Here is an 18,199-nt window from a genome sequence, read left to right on the forward strand (position 1 = left end):
CCTTCCCTCCAGCTTAGTCCAGTGGTGTCTGGGAGGTCCACGGGCGATGGTAATTAGCCCCGATCCAGAACAAAGAGTTGAGCGTCGCATCATCCAGCACCGCATACACGGCGAGCTCGCAGAACTCCCGTGCATAATCCTCAAACGGGAGATCTCTGCGGGCTAGGGCCGAAAATCGTGCGTTGGTTTCCATTGCTGCCAGGGAAAACAGAGAAACAAAAAACTTTTCAAAAACGGAAAAGAAACATGGGGAGGAAAGGCGCCGCTCACTTTATGTCGGTCTGGAATTCTGTCACGGAACTGCTGCTGTGTAGGAGCGCGGAGCAAAGGAGCAAGGAGACGTAGGAGAATTTACTCATTTTAATAATCAAAAGGAAACCGAAAAACACACGTAGCAAGGTTACTCAAATAGGGCAGATAACGAGGGGCAGACAGGTGATGAGGATAACTAATAACAAGGAACAGGTGATTACTAATAACGGTAAAAAGGAACTGGAAGGACCAAATAAGGACAAACAGAAACTAAACAGGAACACACACGTGACAATTAGTGGTATTCTATCATGTTTTCCACAAAAATATGCAGCACAACTGCATATAGATGCATTTAGGTAGATCAGGGGGCGCATTCCCTTTAAAAACAAACATAATCCACTGTGTCTTCAGCAGCTCAGACGTCGGGAGTAAATGACGACTGCTATGTTCATTATTACATCCAACAACAGAACGCCTCAATCGCTTAGGAGCCATTCTTGTCTACTCCTGCTCCGGCGTCGAAAACAATGGCGGACTGATGACAGTTCACTCAGGGCAGGTCTGAGGTAAAACACCAGTGTCAATCAACAATCGTGGGAGCGGCCTGTGTTTGTGTGACATCACACAGACAAGAATCTGAGAACGGCTTAATCTGAGAAAGGGGTTATGATTTTTGGGGATTTAAAAAAAACTACTGGGTGGATTTTTATCATTATAGAGTGGTTGTGTACACACACTGCCAACACACATTTCAGATCAAACAACATGTAAAAGTGAATTTTGCATCCGATGACCCATTTAAATGTTGGTAACCAAAGAGTTGACGGCAGCTATTGACTTCCATAGTATTTTAGGAAGTCAATCACTACTGTCAACTGTTTGGTTACCAACATTCTTCAAAATATATTTCGTGCTCAACAGAAGAAAGAAACTCATACAGGTTTGGAACAACTTGAGGATGAATACACGATAAGATTTTAATTTTTGGGTGAACTGTCCCTTTAACTTAATTATATGATACTAATAGGATTAGCCAGATCACAAAACAGACAATGAATTAACAATGACTGTTGCTGAAAACGTTATGAAAACTACATATAGGCCTTTATCCAGAAAAGTTGGTATTAATCTTTGATACCGACAGTGCAGGTATGATAACTACAAAACACACACACACACACACACACCACAAAACTAAACAAAGGACTTCATCTATGTCCTTTAAACAGGCCAAATCTCCTGCTCTGAGAACTGCACAGTGAGAATGGAAGAAATCATGATAGTGCATCAAGAATGATCAGTATTTATTATCTCGTCAAAAGCTCATTCACCAGCTCGTTCACCATCTGTTATTATCAGTTCAGCTAAAATAGGCCAAGAAATAAAGGTAAAATATCTTTCTCACCCCCTCTAAATGATCTGTGTTGTTAGGTTTAAATCCCTCTTTGCAAACCCATAATCCTTTTGGCCCAGATTCTCAAGGGTAGGGTCTAAGGATGACATCACAGCAGTGGGCAAGCTGTTCATTCCCAAAGTAAAACAGTTTTAAAATATCCGGAAGCAATGCGTTACTTTAATCACAACTAAAATAAAAGACAATAAAAACGTTGCTTTCAAATATAAATAGAACTGGTTAATCTGTTGCATGTACTTGCTTTCTTTCCATAGAGGTGCATGCCAGTTATATGTAACAATTATGATCATGGAAACTAAATTTTAGGTTAGCAGTTGTTACATAACAATAGTCATAACTATGAAATATAATTGTCATTATGAAAACCTGTCATTATTTACTCACCCCTATGTCATTTGAAACCCCTTACCCATTTTTTTCCCATATAATGAAACTGATGTGTTGTCATTTGGTTCTTATGCCATGTGACAATAGTGTGCCCTCAAAAATGGCTTACTGTCATGGCGGGTCAGGCAAGGAAGAAGAGATGCAGCTCTATATGGAGCCAAGAAATGTGACAGATTTACACAGGATAGTAAAAACAATACCAAACAAAGGAGTGATCAAACTGAGGGCATATAAATACAGAACGATCAATTGCACTAGACCAGGTGAATCTAATACATAACCATGGAAAGAAATGAGCGAAGGAAAATCAAGAGAGCAAAAGAACATGCAAACCAAACACAGAAATAAACCAGAATGTGATATTTGTCTAATGTTGGAAGAAGATGAATGGGAAAAAGTGCACAGAAAACTCTCACAATGATTTGTCTAACAATGGCTGCCTAACAACCAAGTAAAATTGATATGTATAGAGCTTCTGACAATACACATGGTTTCAAAGCAGCTTTACAGAAAGTTATAGTTATGTCTGTAATGCCTCGGTGCTTTAAAATAGAGCAAGTTTTAGTGCTGGATGATATGATAATTAATAACAATGAGTGATTTAGATTAGATCTAGCTATATTGTACTTATAGTGTTGTCTAGCACATATTTCAATATTCGGTCACAGGTCTGGATTGGGGACACTGAATACTGGTCTGTATTGTTCTATTTAAATATTTAAATGTTGGGCAGTTTTCTTCTAAGCAAGAGTAAAGGTTTCTCTAAATGTATTAATGAAAATATTAAAGTCTGATGCTGGAGCACATGCATGAGTGTTCAGAAGTAATTATGGGAATAATAGTATAATAGCATTAATAATAGAATAATGGTTTTGTTGTAAGCGAGAGTTGCCAATTCTCAAAAAACATCAATGAGGATATGATCCGTTGTCTTAAGTGAAAAATAGTCAGTTGTTATAGTATCTAATGTGAGTTTAATAGTTTCCAAATTGAATCAGTAGTGATTTAAATAACAATGTTGAGAAGAGTATGGCTTTAAGTTCAATTATACTGTCTCTGATTTCAGGCAGAATTATTATATCTTGATGCCATTCCTAATTGTGGTTGAAAAATAGTGTGGTAACATGACTGGATGATGATTGCCCATGTATTTTTTTATGTCTTTTAAATTAGGTAAAATTTGTATAATGTTTATATAACAATGCCTGGATGATGATTACTTCTGATTTGAATGCTTCAATACATGAAGTTGGCATTTTTATTATTTATTATAAGCATGGTTTATTAAATGAAAAGCATATCACACCAGTGTAGGCATACAGTAACTCTGCATGGTCCAGGGTGCACATTTTAATGGCAAGTTTACTTTTTATTCCACTGTGCGAGAGCATTTTGCAATGCCTTTTTTATACATCAGGCCCCAAGAGTTCTTTTATGTAAGTTTAAACTACCTGAATCTACTGGATAAAGATTAGACCCCACAAAATTCTCAGATTAGTGAAAAAGGGCATCTCCAGCAAATAAAGTCACTTATTCCCGTTGATAACTCGAAATGTCACTGGATAAGTGATTTGAATTTCTGTTTAAAGTGTGACCCTGGACCACAAAACCAGTCTTAAGTCGCTGGGGTATATTTGTAGCAATAGCCAAAAATACATTGTATGGGTCAAAATGACAGATTTTTCTTTTATGCCAAAAATCATTAGGATATTAAGTAAAGATCATGTTCCATGAAGATATTTTGTAAATTTCCTACCATAAATACATTAAAACTTAATTTTTGATTAGTAATATGCATTGATAAGAACTTCATTTGGACAACTTTAAAGGTGATTTTCTCAATATTTACATTTTTTTTGTACCCTCAGATTCCAGATTTTCAAATAGTTGTATCTCGGCCAAATATTGTCCTATCCTAACAAACCATACATCAATGGAAATGATGTATAAATCTCAATTTCGAAAAATTGACCCTTATGACTCGTTTTGTGGTCCAGGGTCACAAATGACGTTTGTAATTGAAGACTGTGGTGTTATCTACACTACAGTGACCTTTGTTATTACGCTGCACAAAATGAGACTTTGCCACGGCTCAAAGGCACAGATCTATAGTTAAGGCAGAAGTAGTGATTTGCATAATGGACACAGAGGTGTTTCAGACTGGATAAACAAGATCTCATTCATACAGAATGCAGCCATGATCTCTGCCGTGATGGTATGGCACAGGTTGTGAGGTCTGAGGTGGAATTATGCGAGTAGGATTATGCACAGAGGGATGCTGTTGCTTGGAAACAAATGCTGCAAAGTATAGCTAAATGAACAGTGACATTACTCTCACTGACTACACTTGGAAGTGCAAATGCTCTTTGAAGCTAAGCAGTTCTCAATGTAAAGGCTCGTTCACCAAGAACGATATGACTAACTATATTGGCATTCACATAAGCAGATGATAATGTTCAGTTTATTATAAGTGTATGCTGCATTTTTCTCGTATGCTACTTTAAACTTTAAAGCTTTGTCAATGTTAATATTATTCATCAACTGGAAGTATTTGTTCTGAAAGTGATTCCAACAGTATCGGTCCTCTATGCGGTTATTGTTATTGCAGTGGTGTGGACATCCCTATTCTCATATTAGAAACTTTCTAGTTACAACTGTAGTTATCTTCCTTGGTGTGAATAATAGTCTGAATAATAACAAGTCTGATGTTGTTTACAGACTAAAACTTTGGACAGCTGTATATAAGAAAGTTTGTGTCTTTGTTTATTCCATTTATTGCAGCCTAAAAGCACAAACAAATTCCTCACTTAATTTAAACCATTCACTTTTTGGTAAAAAAGAGCACGAGTGTGATGGAAAAAGAGAAGAGAGTGAAAGTATTCACTCTAGACTTTAAAAAGCACACATAATCATATCATACATATCATAACACATAATTATGATATAAAAGCTCAGAAGAATCGTTGTGAGTTTTAGACCAACCTTCAGTGTCAGAATGAAGTGGCTTTCTGAAGAAAAAGTTTAAACTTGCTATGAAAACAAACTGACTTTGAGAGAGCCAGAGAAAGAGAGAGAGAGAGAGAGAGAGAGAGAGAGAGAGAGAGTGAGAGTGAGAGAGAGAGAGAGAGAGTGAGTGAGTGAGTGAGTCACTTTGGGCTCTGACTCATACAATAAACTTTCTTTAGTCCTGGTCATCTAAAGGATGACATTCTTCCATCAAGGAATACAAAACTAACATTACTCTCTTGAGGGGAATTCACAGAGCAGAGATGTGCCACTTAAGCGCCAGTCTTGATGCAGACAGCTGGCAAAGAATGTGCTTTATAACTAACCATTCCAAGGACACAGCTGGGACAAATGAAAGAACGCATTCTTTCCAATGAATTAGCTCTATTTTGCATGCTGGATAAGTAAAGGATAAACAAGCACAGATTCATAGCAAAGCTCATAGCACTCCAACTGACTGATGCATGCAAAAAATACACAAAGCAGAATTTGAAAAGACTAAAATGAAATAAACATTGTTTTTCTAATGATTCTCTTTGTCTATTTATTACTGCCTACCTCAGCTAAAACAAAACTCAGAAAAAAACACCTAAATAATTAGGCTATTAAAACATGGAGAAATATAAAATACTTGATAGCCTACTAACACCAAACTAAACGGTAAACCTATATATCTAATAGCCTATAGCCTATACAACGGGCTAACAAATATCTGTTGCCATTTAACGTAAGACCGTTTTTAAGAAGTCTGCAAAAGTGGCTTTTAAACACTTTAAATACGCGTTAAACAAATTAGGAAAAAAAGTATTTTTTTTTTAAACAGTTGCCTGCAAAAACAAAATAAACTGCATTTTAACGCTATCAAATGTTACAAATTATTCGCAGCAAGAGTATGACGAAAACGCGTCTCAAAACGAGCAGAAGAGAAAGAAACGTTATACTAGAGTAAACTCTTATTAAAGAAACTATGGAGCAAACGCGCCATTGAGGATGCACTGGCCAACATGCACTCACCCATGTTGCGTTCTCTGTGTTCGGGGGGCGTTAGTGAAAGTTCGGCGGGTGTTTGGAGTGGAAAGAGTTTCGCTCAACTGAACAAAATGTGTCGCTCCAGCTCGGGACCATCGCTGCGGTGACGTCACTGTTTGGGGTCCCCAGACGGGGCCACTCTTTCCTCCATAAGCGCAATGATGGCAGAGAGCGGCGCTTGTATAGTACCAAGTAGTCATTAGAAACATATAAGCGATAAACCAAGGATGATAAAACAGTGTCATACTCGCTCATGGTAATGGAAAATGTTGTGCTCTGTTTATTCATTACAAAAGAAAATGAACATTATATAGGTTCATTCACACCAAAACGACACAATTTTTTGGTATTTCATGTTGTCGTAAACTTTGATACTGAACTTGTGGAGAGCCCAGAGAGTACAACTGAATATAAATTGCAGGATGCTAAGAGACAACCACCATGGCAACCAGAAGGCAGGCTGGGAACTCTATTCAGTTTTGGCCATTTGGCATTATTCCAGCATGGCCTCACTAAGTGGGCAAACAGAGAAGCTGGAAATTTCTCAGATCCTGATGCCGGTGTAGAAAATGTCGACAATGTTGCAAGGCTACATTTGGGGGTCACATATTTTAATGGCTTATCTGGTGTGTCACAGTTTGCCATTGGCTAATTAAGAAAAAGACAATAAGAGAGTTTCTAGGTGATAGATTGCACCATAGTTCTTAATGATTAGCATTACATAAAGTACATTTAATGCAAGTTCATCTTGACAAAATGAGCTGAAACTCTGTACATTTTAATTCAAGGAATAGTTCACCCAAAAATGAAATTTTGCCAAAAATGTACACAACCACAGGCCATCCAAGATATAACGGAGTTTGTTTCTTCATGGGAACAGATTTGGAGAAATTTAGCATTACATCACTTGCTCACCCATGGATCCTCTGCAGTGAACAGGAGCCCAAACAGCTGATAAAAACATCACAATAATCCACAAGTAATCCACATGACTCCAATCCATCAATTAATGTCTTGAAGTGAGTTTGTAATAAAAAAAAATATATCCATCATTAAGGCATTCAGACCTAAAATAGAGTCCTCTATCCATAATATTGTTTCTTCCAGTGAATTTTAATTTTGGGGTGAACTATTCTTTCAAATGTTTTAATTAATTTTGTAAGTAACCACTTTTTGTTTGTAGACACAAAACCAGATACTCACCTTTCAAAATCTATTCACAAGCGGTCACCGAAGACACCAGTAAAACAGTGATCTTTCTAATTGTATCTCCAGAGGTGGACGTTAAAAACAAGAATATATGGGCAAATATCTATTTTTTTTCTCATTGAAAAACTTCAATCAGTTAAGAGTATCATCTCTAAAGCATAAGCACTATACCAACTGCCACACCCACACACATTTCAATGCAATACATTTATTAATCAATCAAACCACATTAATTAAACAATGACTTCTTCTGCATTAAAAAAGGAGAAATTTCAATGTAAAAACTGCACCAGAGAATAAGCCGGCAAACACAGTCTCATGTGCTCATGTGAGATGCAAAACAGAAGAGACAGACAAAACACATTAACCAAAGACTGTGGGGGAGGCAATGACCTAGTTAGGGAGAAATGACTACATGAAAAGAACGACACCGAAATCTAAGCAGCTCTTCCATCATTTACATGATATGAGAAACTTTAAAAAGATAGAACTGTGTGGATGCCACTACATACAGATATCGCAAAAGGAAATGAGTGCAAGTTGGGAATTGCAGAACTCTAACTCAATTTCAAAGTTTTTACTGATCATACTGAACTGAACATTTATTAAAAGTACTCTCTAAATGCTTTATCTGTCTATAAGGACATAAGTGTTTGTTCTACATATGCAAAAGGTCCTCACAGATGCTGATTTGATGCATCACTTCAGTACTGTCAGCACTGTTGTGCCAGGCATACTAATGATGGGGTCTGATCATCCTACAGATTTAGTGGTATAACCGGCCAGTACTTGGGCTGTTTTTTGTCACAGTTGCGGTCAAAGGTGAGCTGCATGGCTGCTTCCATCCCCTGAATCTTTGCTGCATCTTTACCATACAGCTTCTTCATCTCTGCGGTCCTCCTTTCTCCAGGACGCTCTGAAGGAGGCAGGCTGCTGCGCCAGGAAACTCTGTGCAAGTCTTGGTCAGCTAGAACATACGAGTCCTGCTGCTCTGCCTCCATCTGCTGTTGTTTCTCTACATAGCAGAGAAATGAGTAATGTCATGACTAGAAACATCACTTAAGCCTTGAAGATCAAAATAAGTGCCTTTTTAAGTAATCTTTTTAAAGATAAAAACACAAGATCAAGCTTGGTATTTTGGTGTTTGAGCACCTTAATGAGAAAAACATAACATTTTCCTGACATTAGTTAATGCTACCACCATGACAACTCAAATAATACATTGTAACTCAAATATGCATAGGTCAAATAATACATTACACATTTTTCATGTCTCCTATAATAATGGATGACCACAGGGTTTTTCGCTTAAGGATGTAGATTTTATATAGCACATCAAGTGCAACCAAACAAGTCTAAACACTACCATAAACAATTTGGTTTCTAAATGTTTGTTTTTGTGCCAATAATTGTTGCTGGCACAAACTATGCTTATTTGTAAGCAAAACCTAATTTAATGTAGTTTAGTTTGTATGTATGTTTATTTTCTACCTGTTGTTTATTATTTTCCAGAATGATGCCATGTCACATGTTGGAATCAGTCCATCTCAACTGGTCCAAACTGGCATTAAAATTGGTTGCTTGATCATTCATTCATTCATTCATGTGGCCTCTTTCTCCCTTTCTTCGTCTATACCTGTTGTTCTGTCTCTGTGACCATTCTTCCAGCTCGTCTGCATTCATAAGTTACCTCTATGTAATAAATAATTTTAAGTCTTAATAGGTCCCCATTTAAAGTTTGCCAAGGCTCCTAATGGTCCCCAACCCCCTGCTTCAAAACCGGTGTTTGACAAGCATAAACTATTATGCTTATATCATCATAAATTTACCATGCACTTCCTCACCACTGAAAACATAATTAAAAGAAGTCTCAAACCTGAAATGTTGCATGTGCACTACACTTACTTAAGTGCAACCTAAAGAAAATTTAGGACTGAGATTCAAACTCTTCCATTAGAAACTGACCCTAAACATGGAACTTTGCTAAATGTTTATACATTTACATATGCTTTTAAATTTGCTCTAGAGCAGGGGTTCTCCACTCTAGCCCTTGAGGTCCAAATTAGTTTTACCAGTGTTAACAGAAACTTCAGTTGTTGTTTCTCTACATAGCAGAGAAATGAGTAATGTCATGACTAGAAACATCACTTAAGCCTTGAAGATCAAAATAAGTGCCTTTTTAAGTAATCTTTTTAAAGATAAAAACACAAGATCAAGCTTGGTATTTTGGTGTTTGAGCACCTTAATGAGAAAAACATAACATTTTCCTGACATTAGTTAATGCTACCACCATGACAACTCAAATAATACATTGTAACTCAAATATGCATAGGTCAAATAATACATTACACATTTTTCATGTCTCCTATAATAATGGATGACCACAGGGTTTTTCGCTTAAGGATGTAGATTTTATATAGCACATCAAGTGCAACCAAACAAGTCTAAACACTACCATAAACAATTTGGTTTCTAAATGTTTGTTTTTGTGCCAATAATTGTTGCTGGCACAAACTATGCTTATTTGTAAGCAAAACCTAATTTAATGTAGTTTAGTTTGTATGTATGTTTATTTTCTACCTGTTGTTTATTATTTTCCAGAATGATGCCATGTCACATGTTGGAATCAGTCCATCTCAACTGGTCCAAACTGGCATTAAAATTGGTTGCTTGATCATTCATTCATTCATTCATGTGGCCTCTTTCTCCCTTTCTTCGTCTATACCTGTTGTTCTGTCTCTGTGACCATTCTTCCAGCTCGTCTGCATTCATAAGTTACCTCTATGTAATAAATAATTTTAAGTCTTAATAGGTCCCCATTTAAAGTTTGCCAAGGCTCCTAATGGTCCCCAACCCCCTGCTTCAAAACCGGTGTTTGACAAGCATAAACTATTATGCTTATATCATCATAAATTTACCATGCACTTCCTCACCACTGAAAACATAATTAAAAGAAGTCTCAAACCTGAAATGTTGCATGTGCACTACACTTACTTAAGTGCAACCTAAAGAAAATTTAGGACTGAGATTCAAACTCTTCCATTAGAAACTGACCCTAAACATGGAACTTTGCTAAATGTTTATACATTTACATATGCTTTTAAATTTGCTCTAGAGCAGGGGTTCTCCACTCTAGCCCTTGAGGTCCAAATTAGTTTTACCAGTGTTAACAGAAACTTCAGTCTCCATAGCAGGGTTCTCAACTCTGGCTTTCCTGCAGAGTTTAGCTCCAACCCTGATCAAACAAGCTAATAAGGGTCTTCAGGATAACTAGAAAGTTACTGGTAGGTGAATTTTATTGAGGTAGGAGCAGGTAGACTGAAGTTTCTGTTAACATTGGTAAAACCAAATTTTGCTGTGAGAGATGTAAAATTGAAAATGGTGAGTGCACATGGAACCATCATAAATCTTTCCACCCCATGGTCAAATTATAATTTGAATAATACTTTATATAAAAAAAAACCTCTTTATATTAACTTACTTTCTATTAATGCAGTACAGGTAATGACAACTGTCTGAGGTCTCTCAATGGATTATATCATGCACAAATAAGCATTATTTGATTAATTAATCAGGTGTTTTTGATTATGTTTGGAGCTGAACTCTGCAGGAAAGTGGATCTTGATGGCCAGATTTGAGAACCCCTGCTCTACATTATGCTTAATTATTATTATTATTTAAGATAGCCTTGTCCTTGCCGTCAGTGATCATCTTAGAAAATATTCCTGTACCAGTTGAGAATTGAGAATCACTGTTCTACACTGTTGTCAACCAAGCCAGTACTTTAAATATAAGATCTCATACTATCAGGTCAGTATTCAACAATAAATGAATAATCCCAAAATGATTGCAGTGAATTATTAGAGTGCACCTCTCCTTTAAGCAGGCTTAGTCTGTAAAACAGATGACCAGTGTGAAGAGACTGCATGACTGCAGTGGGGACATTCTGGGATAATGAGTTTGGCACAGCACCACTGCTCCTTTCAAGCTCTCATTCAACATTTCCCCACATAAAAGAATTATCTAAACAAATCAGAAGAGAAGATTTTGGGTTGTCTGTGCCATCAGTATGCATTTTTCCTGATATTTCTGGTTCCTGGTTCTCACTTCATATCTGTTTTTGTTTTAGGTTTTCTATTGTGTAACATCTATTTTTTGTTTGCTTGCTTTGATTGGATTACGTATGGTTTTTTTCTGCTGTCCTCTGTTTAGACTTACATTCTATTCATTTGTTGTTTCCCTTTTCCTTTGTAAAAGGACCATGAGGTTCTGAAAGGCGACATATAAACCTTTTTGAATTATTATTATTATGATAATAAAAAGCTCAAAAGAGAGGACCCACACAATCACCATGTTCCAGAATTAAACAAAACCAAAATAAACTAAGTTAGTCCAAAAACTGTTTCAGCAACAGAAAAACTAAAAGTATCTCTATAATAATAACAACAATAATATAAACTATATGGTGGTCCTAATATGGAGTGAAACCCCAAAAAGTGCAAGTTCTTGCAGCTGAAAGGTCAGTTTTTCTAAATATTTCCACATGTTTTTAAACACTTACTGAGTTCCTGCCTGTGTCGCTCTGTCTGGGCAAAGTATTGTCGCAGCTCTTCTGAGATGTCCATGTTACTGACGTCACACTCGATCTGGCTCTCATCCGAACTCTCCTCCTCCATCTCACTGTCTGAATCAGTGGCCTCATTTTCCCTTTCTTCTTCTCTACCTGTCGTTCTGTCTCTATGAGCGTTCCTCCAGCTCTCGTCTGCATGCCAATCTGAGTATCGCTGGACGGCAGAGGGGTACATGGAATACAGTGCCTGGAAGTAGCCAACCTCCAAAGCTTTTCTGTATGCCCGCTTATGCCTCTGGTGCCAGCTCATGGCCTGCTGGTAGTGCTGCCAATATCGGGCGTAAACCGGATGGGCGTACCACACCTCTCCATCACCCTGACTGGCCTGGAACACAACCAACGTTTTTGATGTTGACTAATCAGTAAAAAGTGCTTAAAATGATCACTCTGTTTCATATTGCATATAATCAGTCATGTAGCCTTCATTGGCTGTATAATATTGTATATTATATATATATTATACACACACACACAAACAAAGAAAAACAAGTAGATAGAATAGAAAAAATAGAAAGCTAGTTTTTGTTTTTGTTGTCGTTTTTTTTAAATAAAGAATAAAAAAAGGAAAAAAAAAGATAAATATAGATAAAGTAGAATTAAAATAGAATAGAAAGTGTTAGAGTTAGAGGGTCAAATAAAGGTGGAACAGATGTGTTTTTAGTCGTTTCGTGAAGATGTTTAAGGACTCAGCTGCTCGGATTGATTTGGGCAGGTCATTCCACGAGGAGGGAACAGTTAATGAAAAAGTCTGTGAAAGTGATTTTGTGCCTCTTTGAGATGGCACAATAATACACCGTTCACTTGCAGAACGCAAGCTTCTAGAGGGCACATAACTCTGAAGTAATGAATTTAGGTAAATGGGTGCAGAACCAGTGGTGGTTTTGTAGGCAAACATTAATGCCTTGAATTTAATGCGAGCAGCTACTGGTAGCCAGTGCAGATTGATGAACAGAGGTGTGACGTGTTATTTTCGGCTCATTAAAGATTAATCTTGCAGTGGCATTTTGGATTAATTGTAGAGGTTTGATAGAACTGGCTGAAAGACCTGCCAAGAGAGCATTGCAATAGTCCAGCCTGGACAGAACAAGAGCTTGAACACGGAGTTGTGTTGCATGTTCTGAAAGAAAGGGCCTGATCTTCAGTCATCAATCAATTACACAGAAGTGTAAGACTTACCATTACGAAGAGGAGACTAGTTAATGGGATCTATTTCTGTACCTGTTAGAAAGAAAGTTCATAACTTTATTTCAGTCACCAGTAAACATTTATGTATGTAGAGCAGTGGACAATGGAGGCGAATATTTTTGCCATAATACAGATAAAAGAAGTTATCTAGTAACTTCGGGAGTGCTTTTTAATCAACACAAGCGTACTATCAAGAATCCAATAAGTAAACGTATTAGACATTAAACTTAAACTAGCATTGTTTAGTTGCACTTACCACTTATGCCTTCCTCTGCCATGAGAGTATTCTTCTTCTTCTTGGTGTTTAATGGCGGATGGCATACAACGTTTATGTGCATTACCGCCACCTACTGATTAGGAGTGTGGATCAGGACCGTACTCTTCACTAAATTCTATTATATAATCCCATGTCCTTTAAATAACGCATTAAAAATTTAAAGTTTTTATCCCCTGATTTATTCCCCAAAATGTTCATCAAATTAAGTTTTTCTTTATTTTCCTTGAGGACATCAATCAGTATCTTTATTTGATGAACTTGAATCAGAACATATGAGTGACCGCATTGGTTTATTTTCCTCCACCCATTGCAATGCCAGTACAATTGCAATAATTTCACCAGTGTAAACTGACAAATTATCTGTGATTCTTTTACTGACTTTGACATTAAATTCTGGGATACTAAATGCCACACCTACTTTGTCTTCCATATTTTTCGATGCATCAGAATATATTTGAACATAACCATAATAATTTTCATGAATGTACTTATGTGCTATTTGAACATTTGATTTGAACTTATCCTTATTTTCCTCACTTAACAATGTCATATCTACCGTAGGTTGAGATATTAACCACAGAGGGATTGTTGACCACGGAACTGTAGGGCTTATTGGAGTTTCACCAATTTCCATTTCTTTTACCACTCTAGGCACTTCCCATCCAAAACTTTTGATTTATTTTTTTCCTTTTTCCCAGAAAGCTTTTAGAACTACCCTAGCTGGGTCTTCTTGACTATGTCCTAATATATTGACCCAATATCTTAGTGACAGTTCAATTCTTCTAAGATCTACTTTTTTTTTGTTTTTTTTCAACAGAGAATCTAAAACCCCACTTATATGACCACCTTTCTAATTCTGTTATTGCTTCTTGCACTTTCCTTACAACAAACTCTAAATTCGTCCCTCGTTTCCAGATTGCACCATCATCTGCATACAGAAAAATTCCTATTCCTTTTTCAACACTTAAAAACACATCAGCCATGAAAGCCAGTAGAAACAGAGTTGTTTTAAGGAGGAGATGGCAATCTGTCGCGCAATGATTCGACCACGTGCTCCTTGTAAGCCAATCATTTAATGGCTCTGACGTTGTCGGAGTTTTACGACAGCTGGCGTAAACAGAAACCTATTCAGATTGTACAGGCATGTAATTCCTTTGATGTCTTTGTGAAATTTTGTTTATTCCCCATAGACAGTGTATTTATTTATTGTAGTCTTTGTTAACAACTCTTTTTACATTTACATTTAGCAGACGCTTTTATCCAAAAAATGTTTTACGTGGTTATGTTGTTCATGCATTTATTGTTCAATAAAAATCTTTGCCAGATAGTGCCGTAAATGACTAGTCTAGCACTAGTCACCTGTTAGGATCTCGTCGTGTTAAGCATTGTTGAGCAAGATTGAAGTCTCCTCGTGTAAAGCGGTGGCTCTGGTAACATCTAATCACACGTCCAGTAGGTGTTGAAAGAAAAATGATATTGGTAATTTGACGACTGCTGCAGATGAGGGGCTACTGAGAAAATGGAGAACAATAATCGTTCTCTCCTGCGACGTCATCTACGGATGGAAACCTGCGCGCGCCCTCGTGATGACGACGTAAGCTCGCAGATTCGCATTCGCATCCGAGTCAGTGTTGCCAAACCCCTCCCTCAGAAAATCTCTAGAACCACCCTCGAGCAGCCCTAATATATATATATAATCAGCTGTATAAACTAACTTCACAACTTTCACTTGCACTGATATACAGTAGCATGATATTTTCGTTTAATTTTCTTCTATCTTGGACAGCTCTTTTCTTCTTGAACCACATGTTTCAAGGCATGTAATAGGCTGTTTGTTACTGATGTCACACTTTCATGTGCACATGCTCCATGAACTCAGGATCAAAACCTGAGCTGACAGAGACAGTTAATGATCAGCTTCATGTTACCAACAAATCCTGAGTGTATATTGTTTGGTTTCGTCAACTCAAAACTAATTCTGTAACCCAGAGTTTGTTCAACTACCATCATGGTACAAGCCCCAGATCTAAGAGTGTTGGGTAATCCATTACTTTCTAAGATGTGCTTACGAAAGTTAAATGGTCAGCTTTTTATGAGGTAGCTCCTATCCAGTAGGTGGCGGGAATGCACCATTTAAGTTGGTCTGCCAACCGCCATTAAATTTAAAAGAAGAAGAAGAAGAAGTCAGCCGCCGATCAGTCTGCGCAGTGCTGCATGAATTCGAACGCACCTGTTGGCATGATTGAGAGCAAACGTGAGCGGTCATGGGCCTACGGCAGGGTGTGGCCAAGAAAAAAATAAAGAATCTCCAAAAAATCGCTAGTTTTATTTAAATATAGCTAAAATAGCTCCTTGTCGCAAAAAAATAAAAAAAAAGTCGCAGCTACAATGAGAAAGTAGCTAAATTTGGCGACAAAATCCCCAAATTGGCAACACTGATCCGAGTTGACCGTTCAAGATGGCGGAGTATCTTGCGTCCATTTTTAGTGCAGAAAAAGACAAGTAAGCTATATTAATATATTTAGTTTGAACGGTGCAATATTAACTGATTTGTAGGCTAACATACCTGTTTGTCTGCTGCGTGTCTGCTGAGGTTTTACATCCGAACGCAAAACAATGTTTTTGTGTGAGATGTGAAACTTCCGCATTGCTCATGCTGCAGGTTACAACAGTGAAATCAGACACTGCCGCCAATGTTATAAAACATTTTAAATATATCTAATGTACTGACAACAGTAGTTGGGATTAAAATACTGCGGCTTTATCCGTTTAAAAAGTTAAAATTGACACTTTGCATGACCTTGTCACACTGTCAATGGCGATAATGTTATTTTGTCATAGTCTTCATATCTTGGAACAGTCTCCGTCCTGTTTGTTATTTCTAGGGTCAACTGCGCCTTTTATTTCAAAATTGGAGCCTGTCGTCATGGAGATCGATGTTCTAGATTGCACAATAAACCAACTTTCAGTCAGGTATGTTTACATCTCAAACTTTACACCCGTATGTTTTCATTTACACCTCATTAAAATTGGTTTATTGATGTTTAAAGTGAAACCGACTTTATGTTTGCTGTGTAGAATTTTTAGAGTGAAATAAATATATAATTGGATGTATTTCCTACATTTACATTTGAATATGTAATTGAATTGACAATTGCTCATATTGTCATATCTTGCCACACTTTTATTGAAAAGTTTTTTTTTTAACATTATAACTGAGAGTAGGCTTGTATTTGCATATTCACTTTTACATGTATGTGTTATTCTTTAAGTTTGATATAATGCTGCACTTTAATGGAAGTTGTGTCAAATAACAAATTTTGCTTTGCCTTTCAGTCACTTAATACATTTATGACATTTAGTGTACAGAGTCATTTGTAGTTCATCCATAGTTTGTGTTTAGGACTATTTTGTCTTAAAGCACCTGAGATCTGGGGCCTATACCATGAAGCCAGTTTCAGTTTAGTTTGCACCATAAAAGTGGCTTGGCCTTTAACAGTTCTTTGCCATAGTGTGTTCCACGGCTAACCTGCTACGGGGAAGGTTATGGTCTGGACAAGAGATTTAAATCCAAAACTGGACCAATCAGCTGCGAACAAAGTGACACATCTCTGACGCAATAAAGTCAGTATCCCAGTTTTTCAAGTCCCTGTTTATCTAATATATATGTGTATATACGAAAGTTAAATGGTCAGCTTTTTATGAGGTAGGATTTTTTTTTTTTTTTTGTGAATAGTGGTCCCTCCGGGTTTCAGTCTTTTGGATGCACAAAGACAACTTCCTCAGCATCATTTTTTTGTGTAACCAATTGGGGATTATTTATATACATATTTTGATTTCTCCATTTGCAGACCATCTTGATTTAAAACATCTACCGTAACCCCCAAAAGAGTGCACAGACAGCCGACACTTCTCGCTGTAAGTCCCGCTTTTCCTTGAGATAATGCTAGCTCGTGGGGTAAGCAAGAAATCCCATTTCTGTCCCAGATAATTGAGATAAAACTCAAAGTTGATGGAGAGGCAGCCTCAGCGCTGATACATTACACATCAAGTAATAAGTAACTGAAAACTTGCTCTTTCTAATAAACAGTAAAAGTGTTATGGATTTGTTTTTATAATGTGAGATTGTCCAGGCAATTGTTTGTTGCCCCTTTTCCAACTACATGATTCCTGAACCATTTTATATTTGCTTGTACATTCTCGAGCGATTTTATACCATTCTATCAAAGAAAAACAATTCTGGTATGGATAAAACTGGTTCTGCAACATCCGTAAACATTTTCTGATCTGGAACCAGGGCCTCATTTATAAAGATGTGCATAAAATGATCCTAAATGTGAATGTACAGCAATTTCTGAAATGTGCCTGCAAACAATTTATACAATGTCTATAGCACAAAAATAATTCCTTAATGCATCCTACATTATAAATCACACTTCATCTTAAAGGTGACATATCATGAAAATCTGACTTTTCCAGGTTTTAAGTGCTATAATCAGGTCCTTTGTGCATCTCCCAACCAAGGAAACGTGAAAAAGATTAACCCAGTAACTTTGTTTTGGGAAGCCTTTTTCTGCATTCGTTTGAGAAAATAGCGCGTCTGATTTTGCTTCCTTTGGTGATGTGGCAAAGGGATCTCATTATAATATTACCGCCCCTTAATCTGTAAGTTTACACCCACAGCACCGTTACTGTGTTTTCGCAAGCGACAACAGTGTACCAGCTCTAATGCCATTGCGAAAGTTTGAGCAAAACATGCTAACTGTTCTGTCTTTGGCTGCACAGACGAGCACAGAACACTATTTAG

At 37.1% G+C, this 18,199-nt stretch overlaps 3 protein-coding genes across 5 annotated transcripts in view; 1 reads left to right on the forward strand and 2 right to left on the reverse strand.

Moving 5' to 3' along the window:
• Positions 1-6,189, reverse strand: part of LOC107654257 (neuronal membrane glycoprotein M6-b-like) — a 68,718-nt gene extending 62,529 nt beyond the window's left edge. The window contains exon 1 of the mRNA XM_016441270.1: positions 6,077-6,189. Within this exon, the coding sequence (XP_016296756.1) occupies positions 6,077-6,080 (4 nt within the window). The 5' untranslated portion in view covers positions 6,081-6,189. The remainder of the gene's footprint in view (positions 1-6,076) is intronic.
• A 1,303-nt stretch (positions 6,190-7,492) lies between these two features.
• gemin8 (gem (nuclear organelle) associated protein 8) lies at positions 7,493-13,427 on the reverse strand. The gene is made up of 4 exons (XM_016441276.1): positions 13,372-13,427; positions 13,107-13,148; positions 11,862-12,255; positions 7,493-8,315 (listed from the first exon to the last, which is right to left on the reverse strand). Exons 2-4 carry the CDS (start codon positions 13,107-13,109, stop codon positions 8,059-8,061), a joined length of 654 nt encoding a protein of 217 aa, XP_016296762.1. The 5' UTR covers positions 13,110-13,148; positions 13,372-13,427; the 3' UTR covers positions 7,493-8,058.
• A 2,400-nt stretch (positions 13,428-15,827) lies between these two features.
• The window catches only part of LOC107654248 (splicing factor U2AF 35 kDa subunit-like), a 7,114-nt gene continuing 4,742 nt past the window's right edge, over positions 15,828-18,199 (forward strand). For all 3 annotated transcript variants that reach the window (XM_016441259.1, XM_016441258.1, XM_016441260.1), the window contains exons 1-3: positions 15,828-15,894; positions 16,278-16,365; positions 17,244-17,310. The gene's annotated coding sequence lies outside the window, so the exon portion shown is untranslated. The remainder of the gene's footprint in view (positions 15,895-16,277; positions 16,366-17,243; positions 17,311-18,199) is intronic.

The sequence above is a fragment of the Sinocyclocheilus anshuiensis genome, unplaced genomic scaffold, assembly GCF_001515605.1.
Source record: "Sinocyclocheilus anshuiensis isolate Anshui unplaced genomic scaffold, SAMN03320099.WGS_v1.1 scaffold551, whole genome shotgun sequence".
NCBI lineage: Eukaryota > Metazoa > Chordata > Actinopteri > Cypriniformes > Cyprinidae > Sinocyclocheilus > Sinocyclocheilus anshuiensis.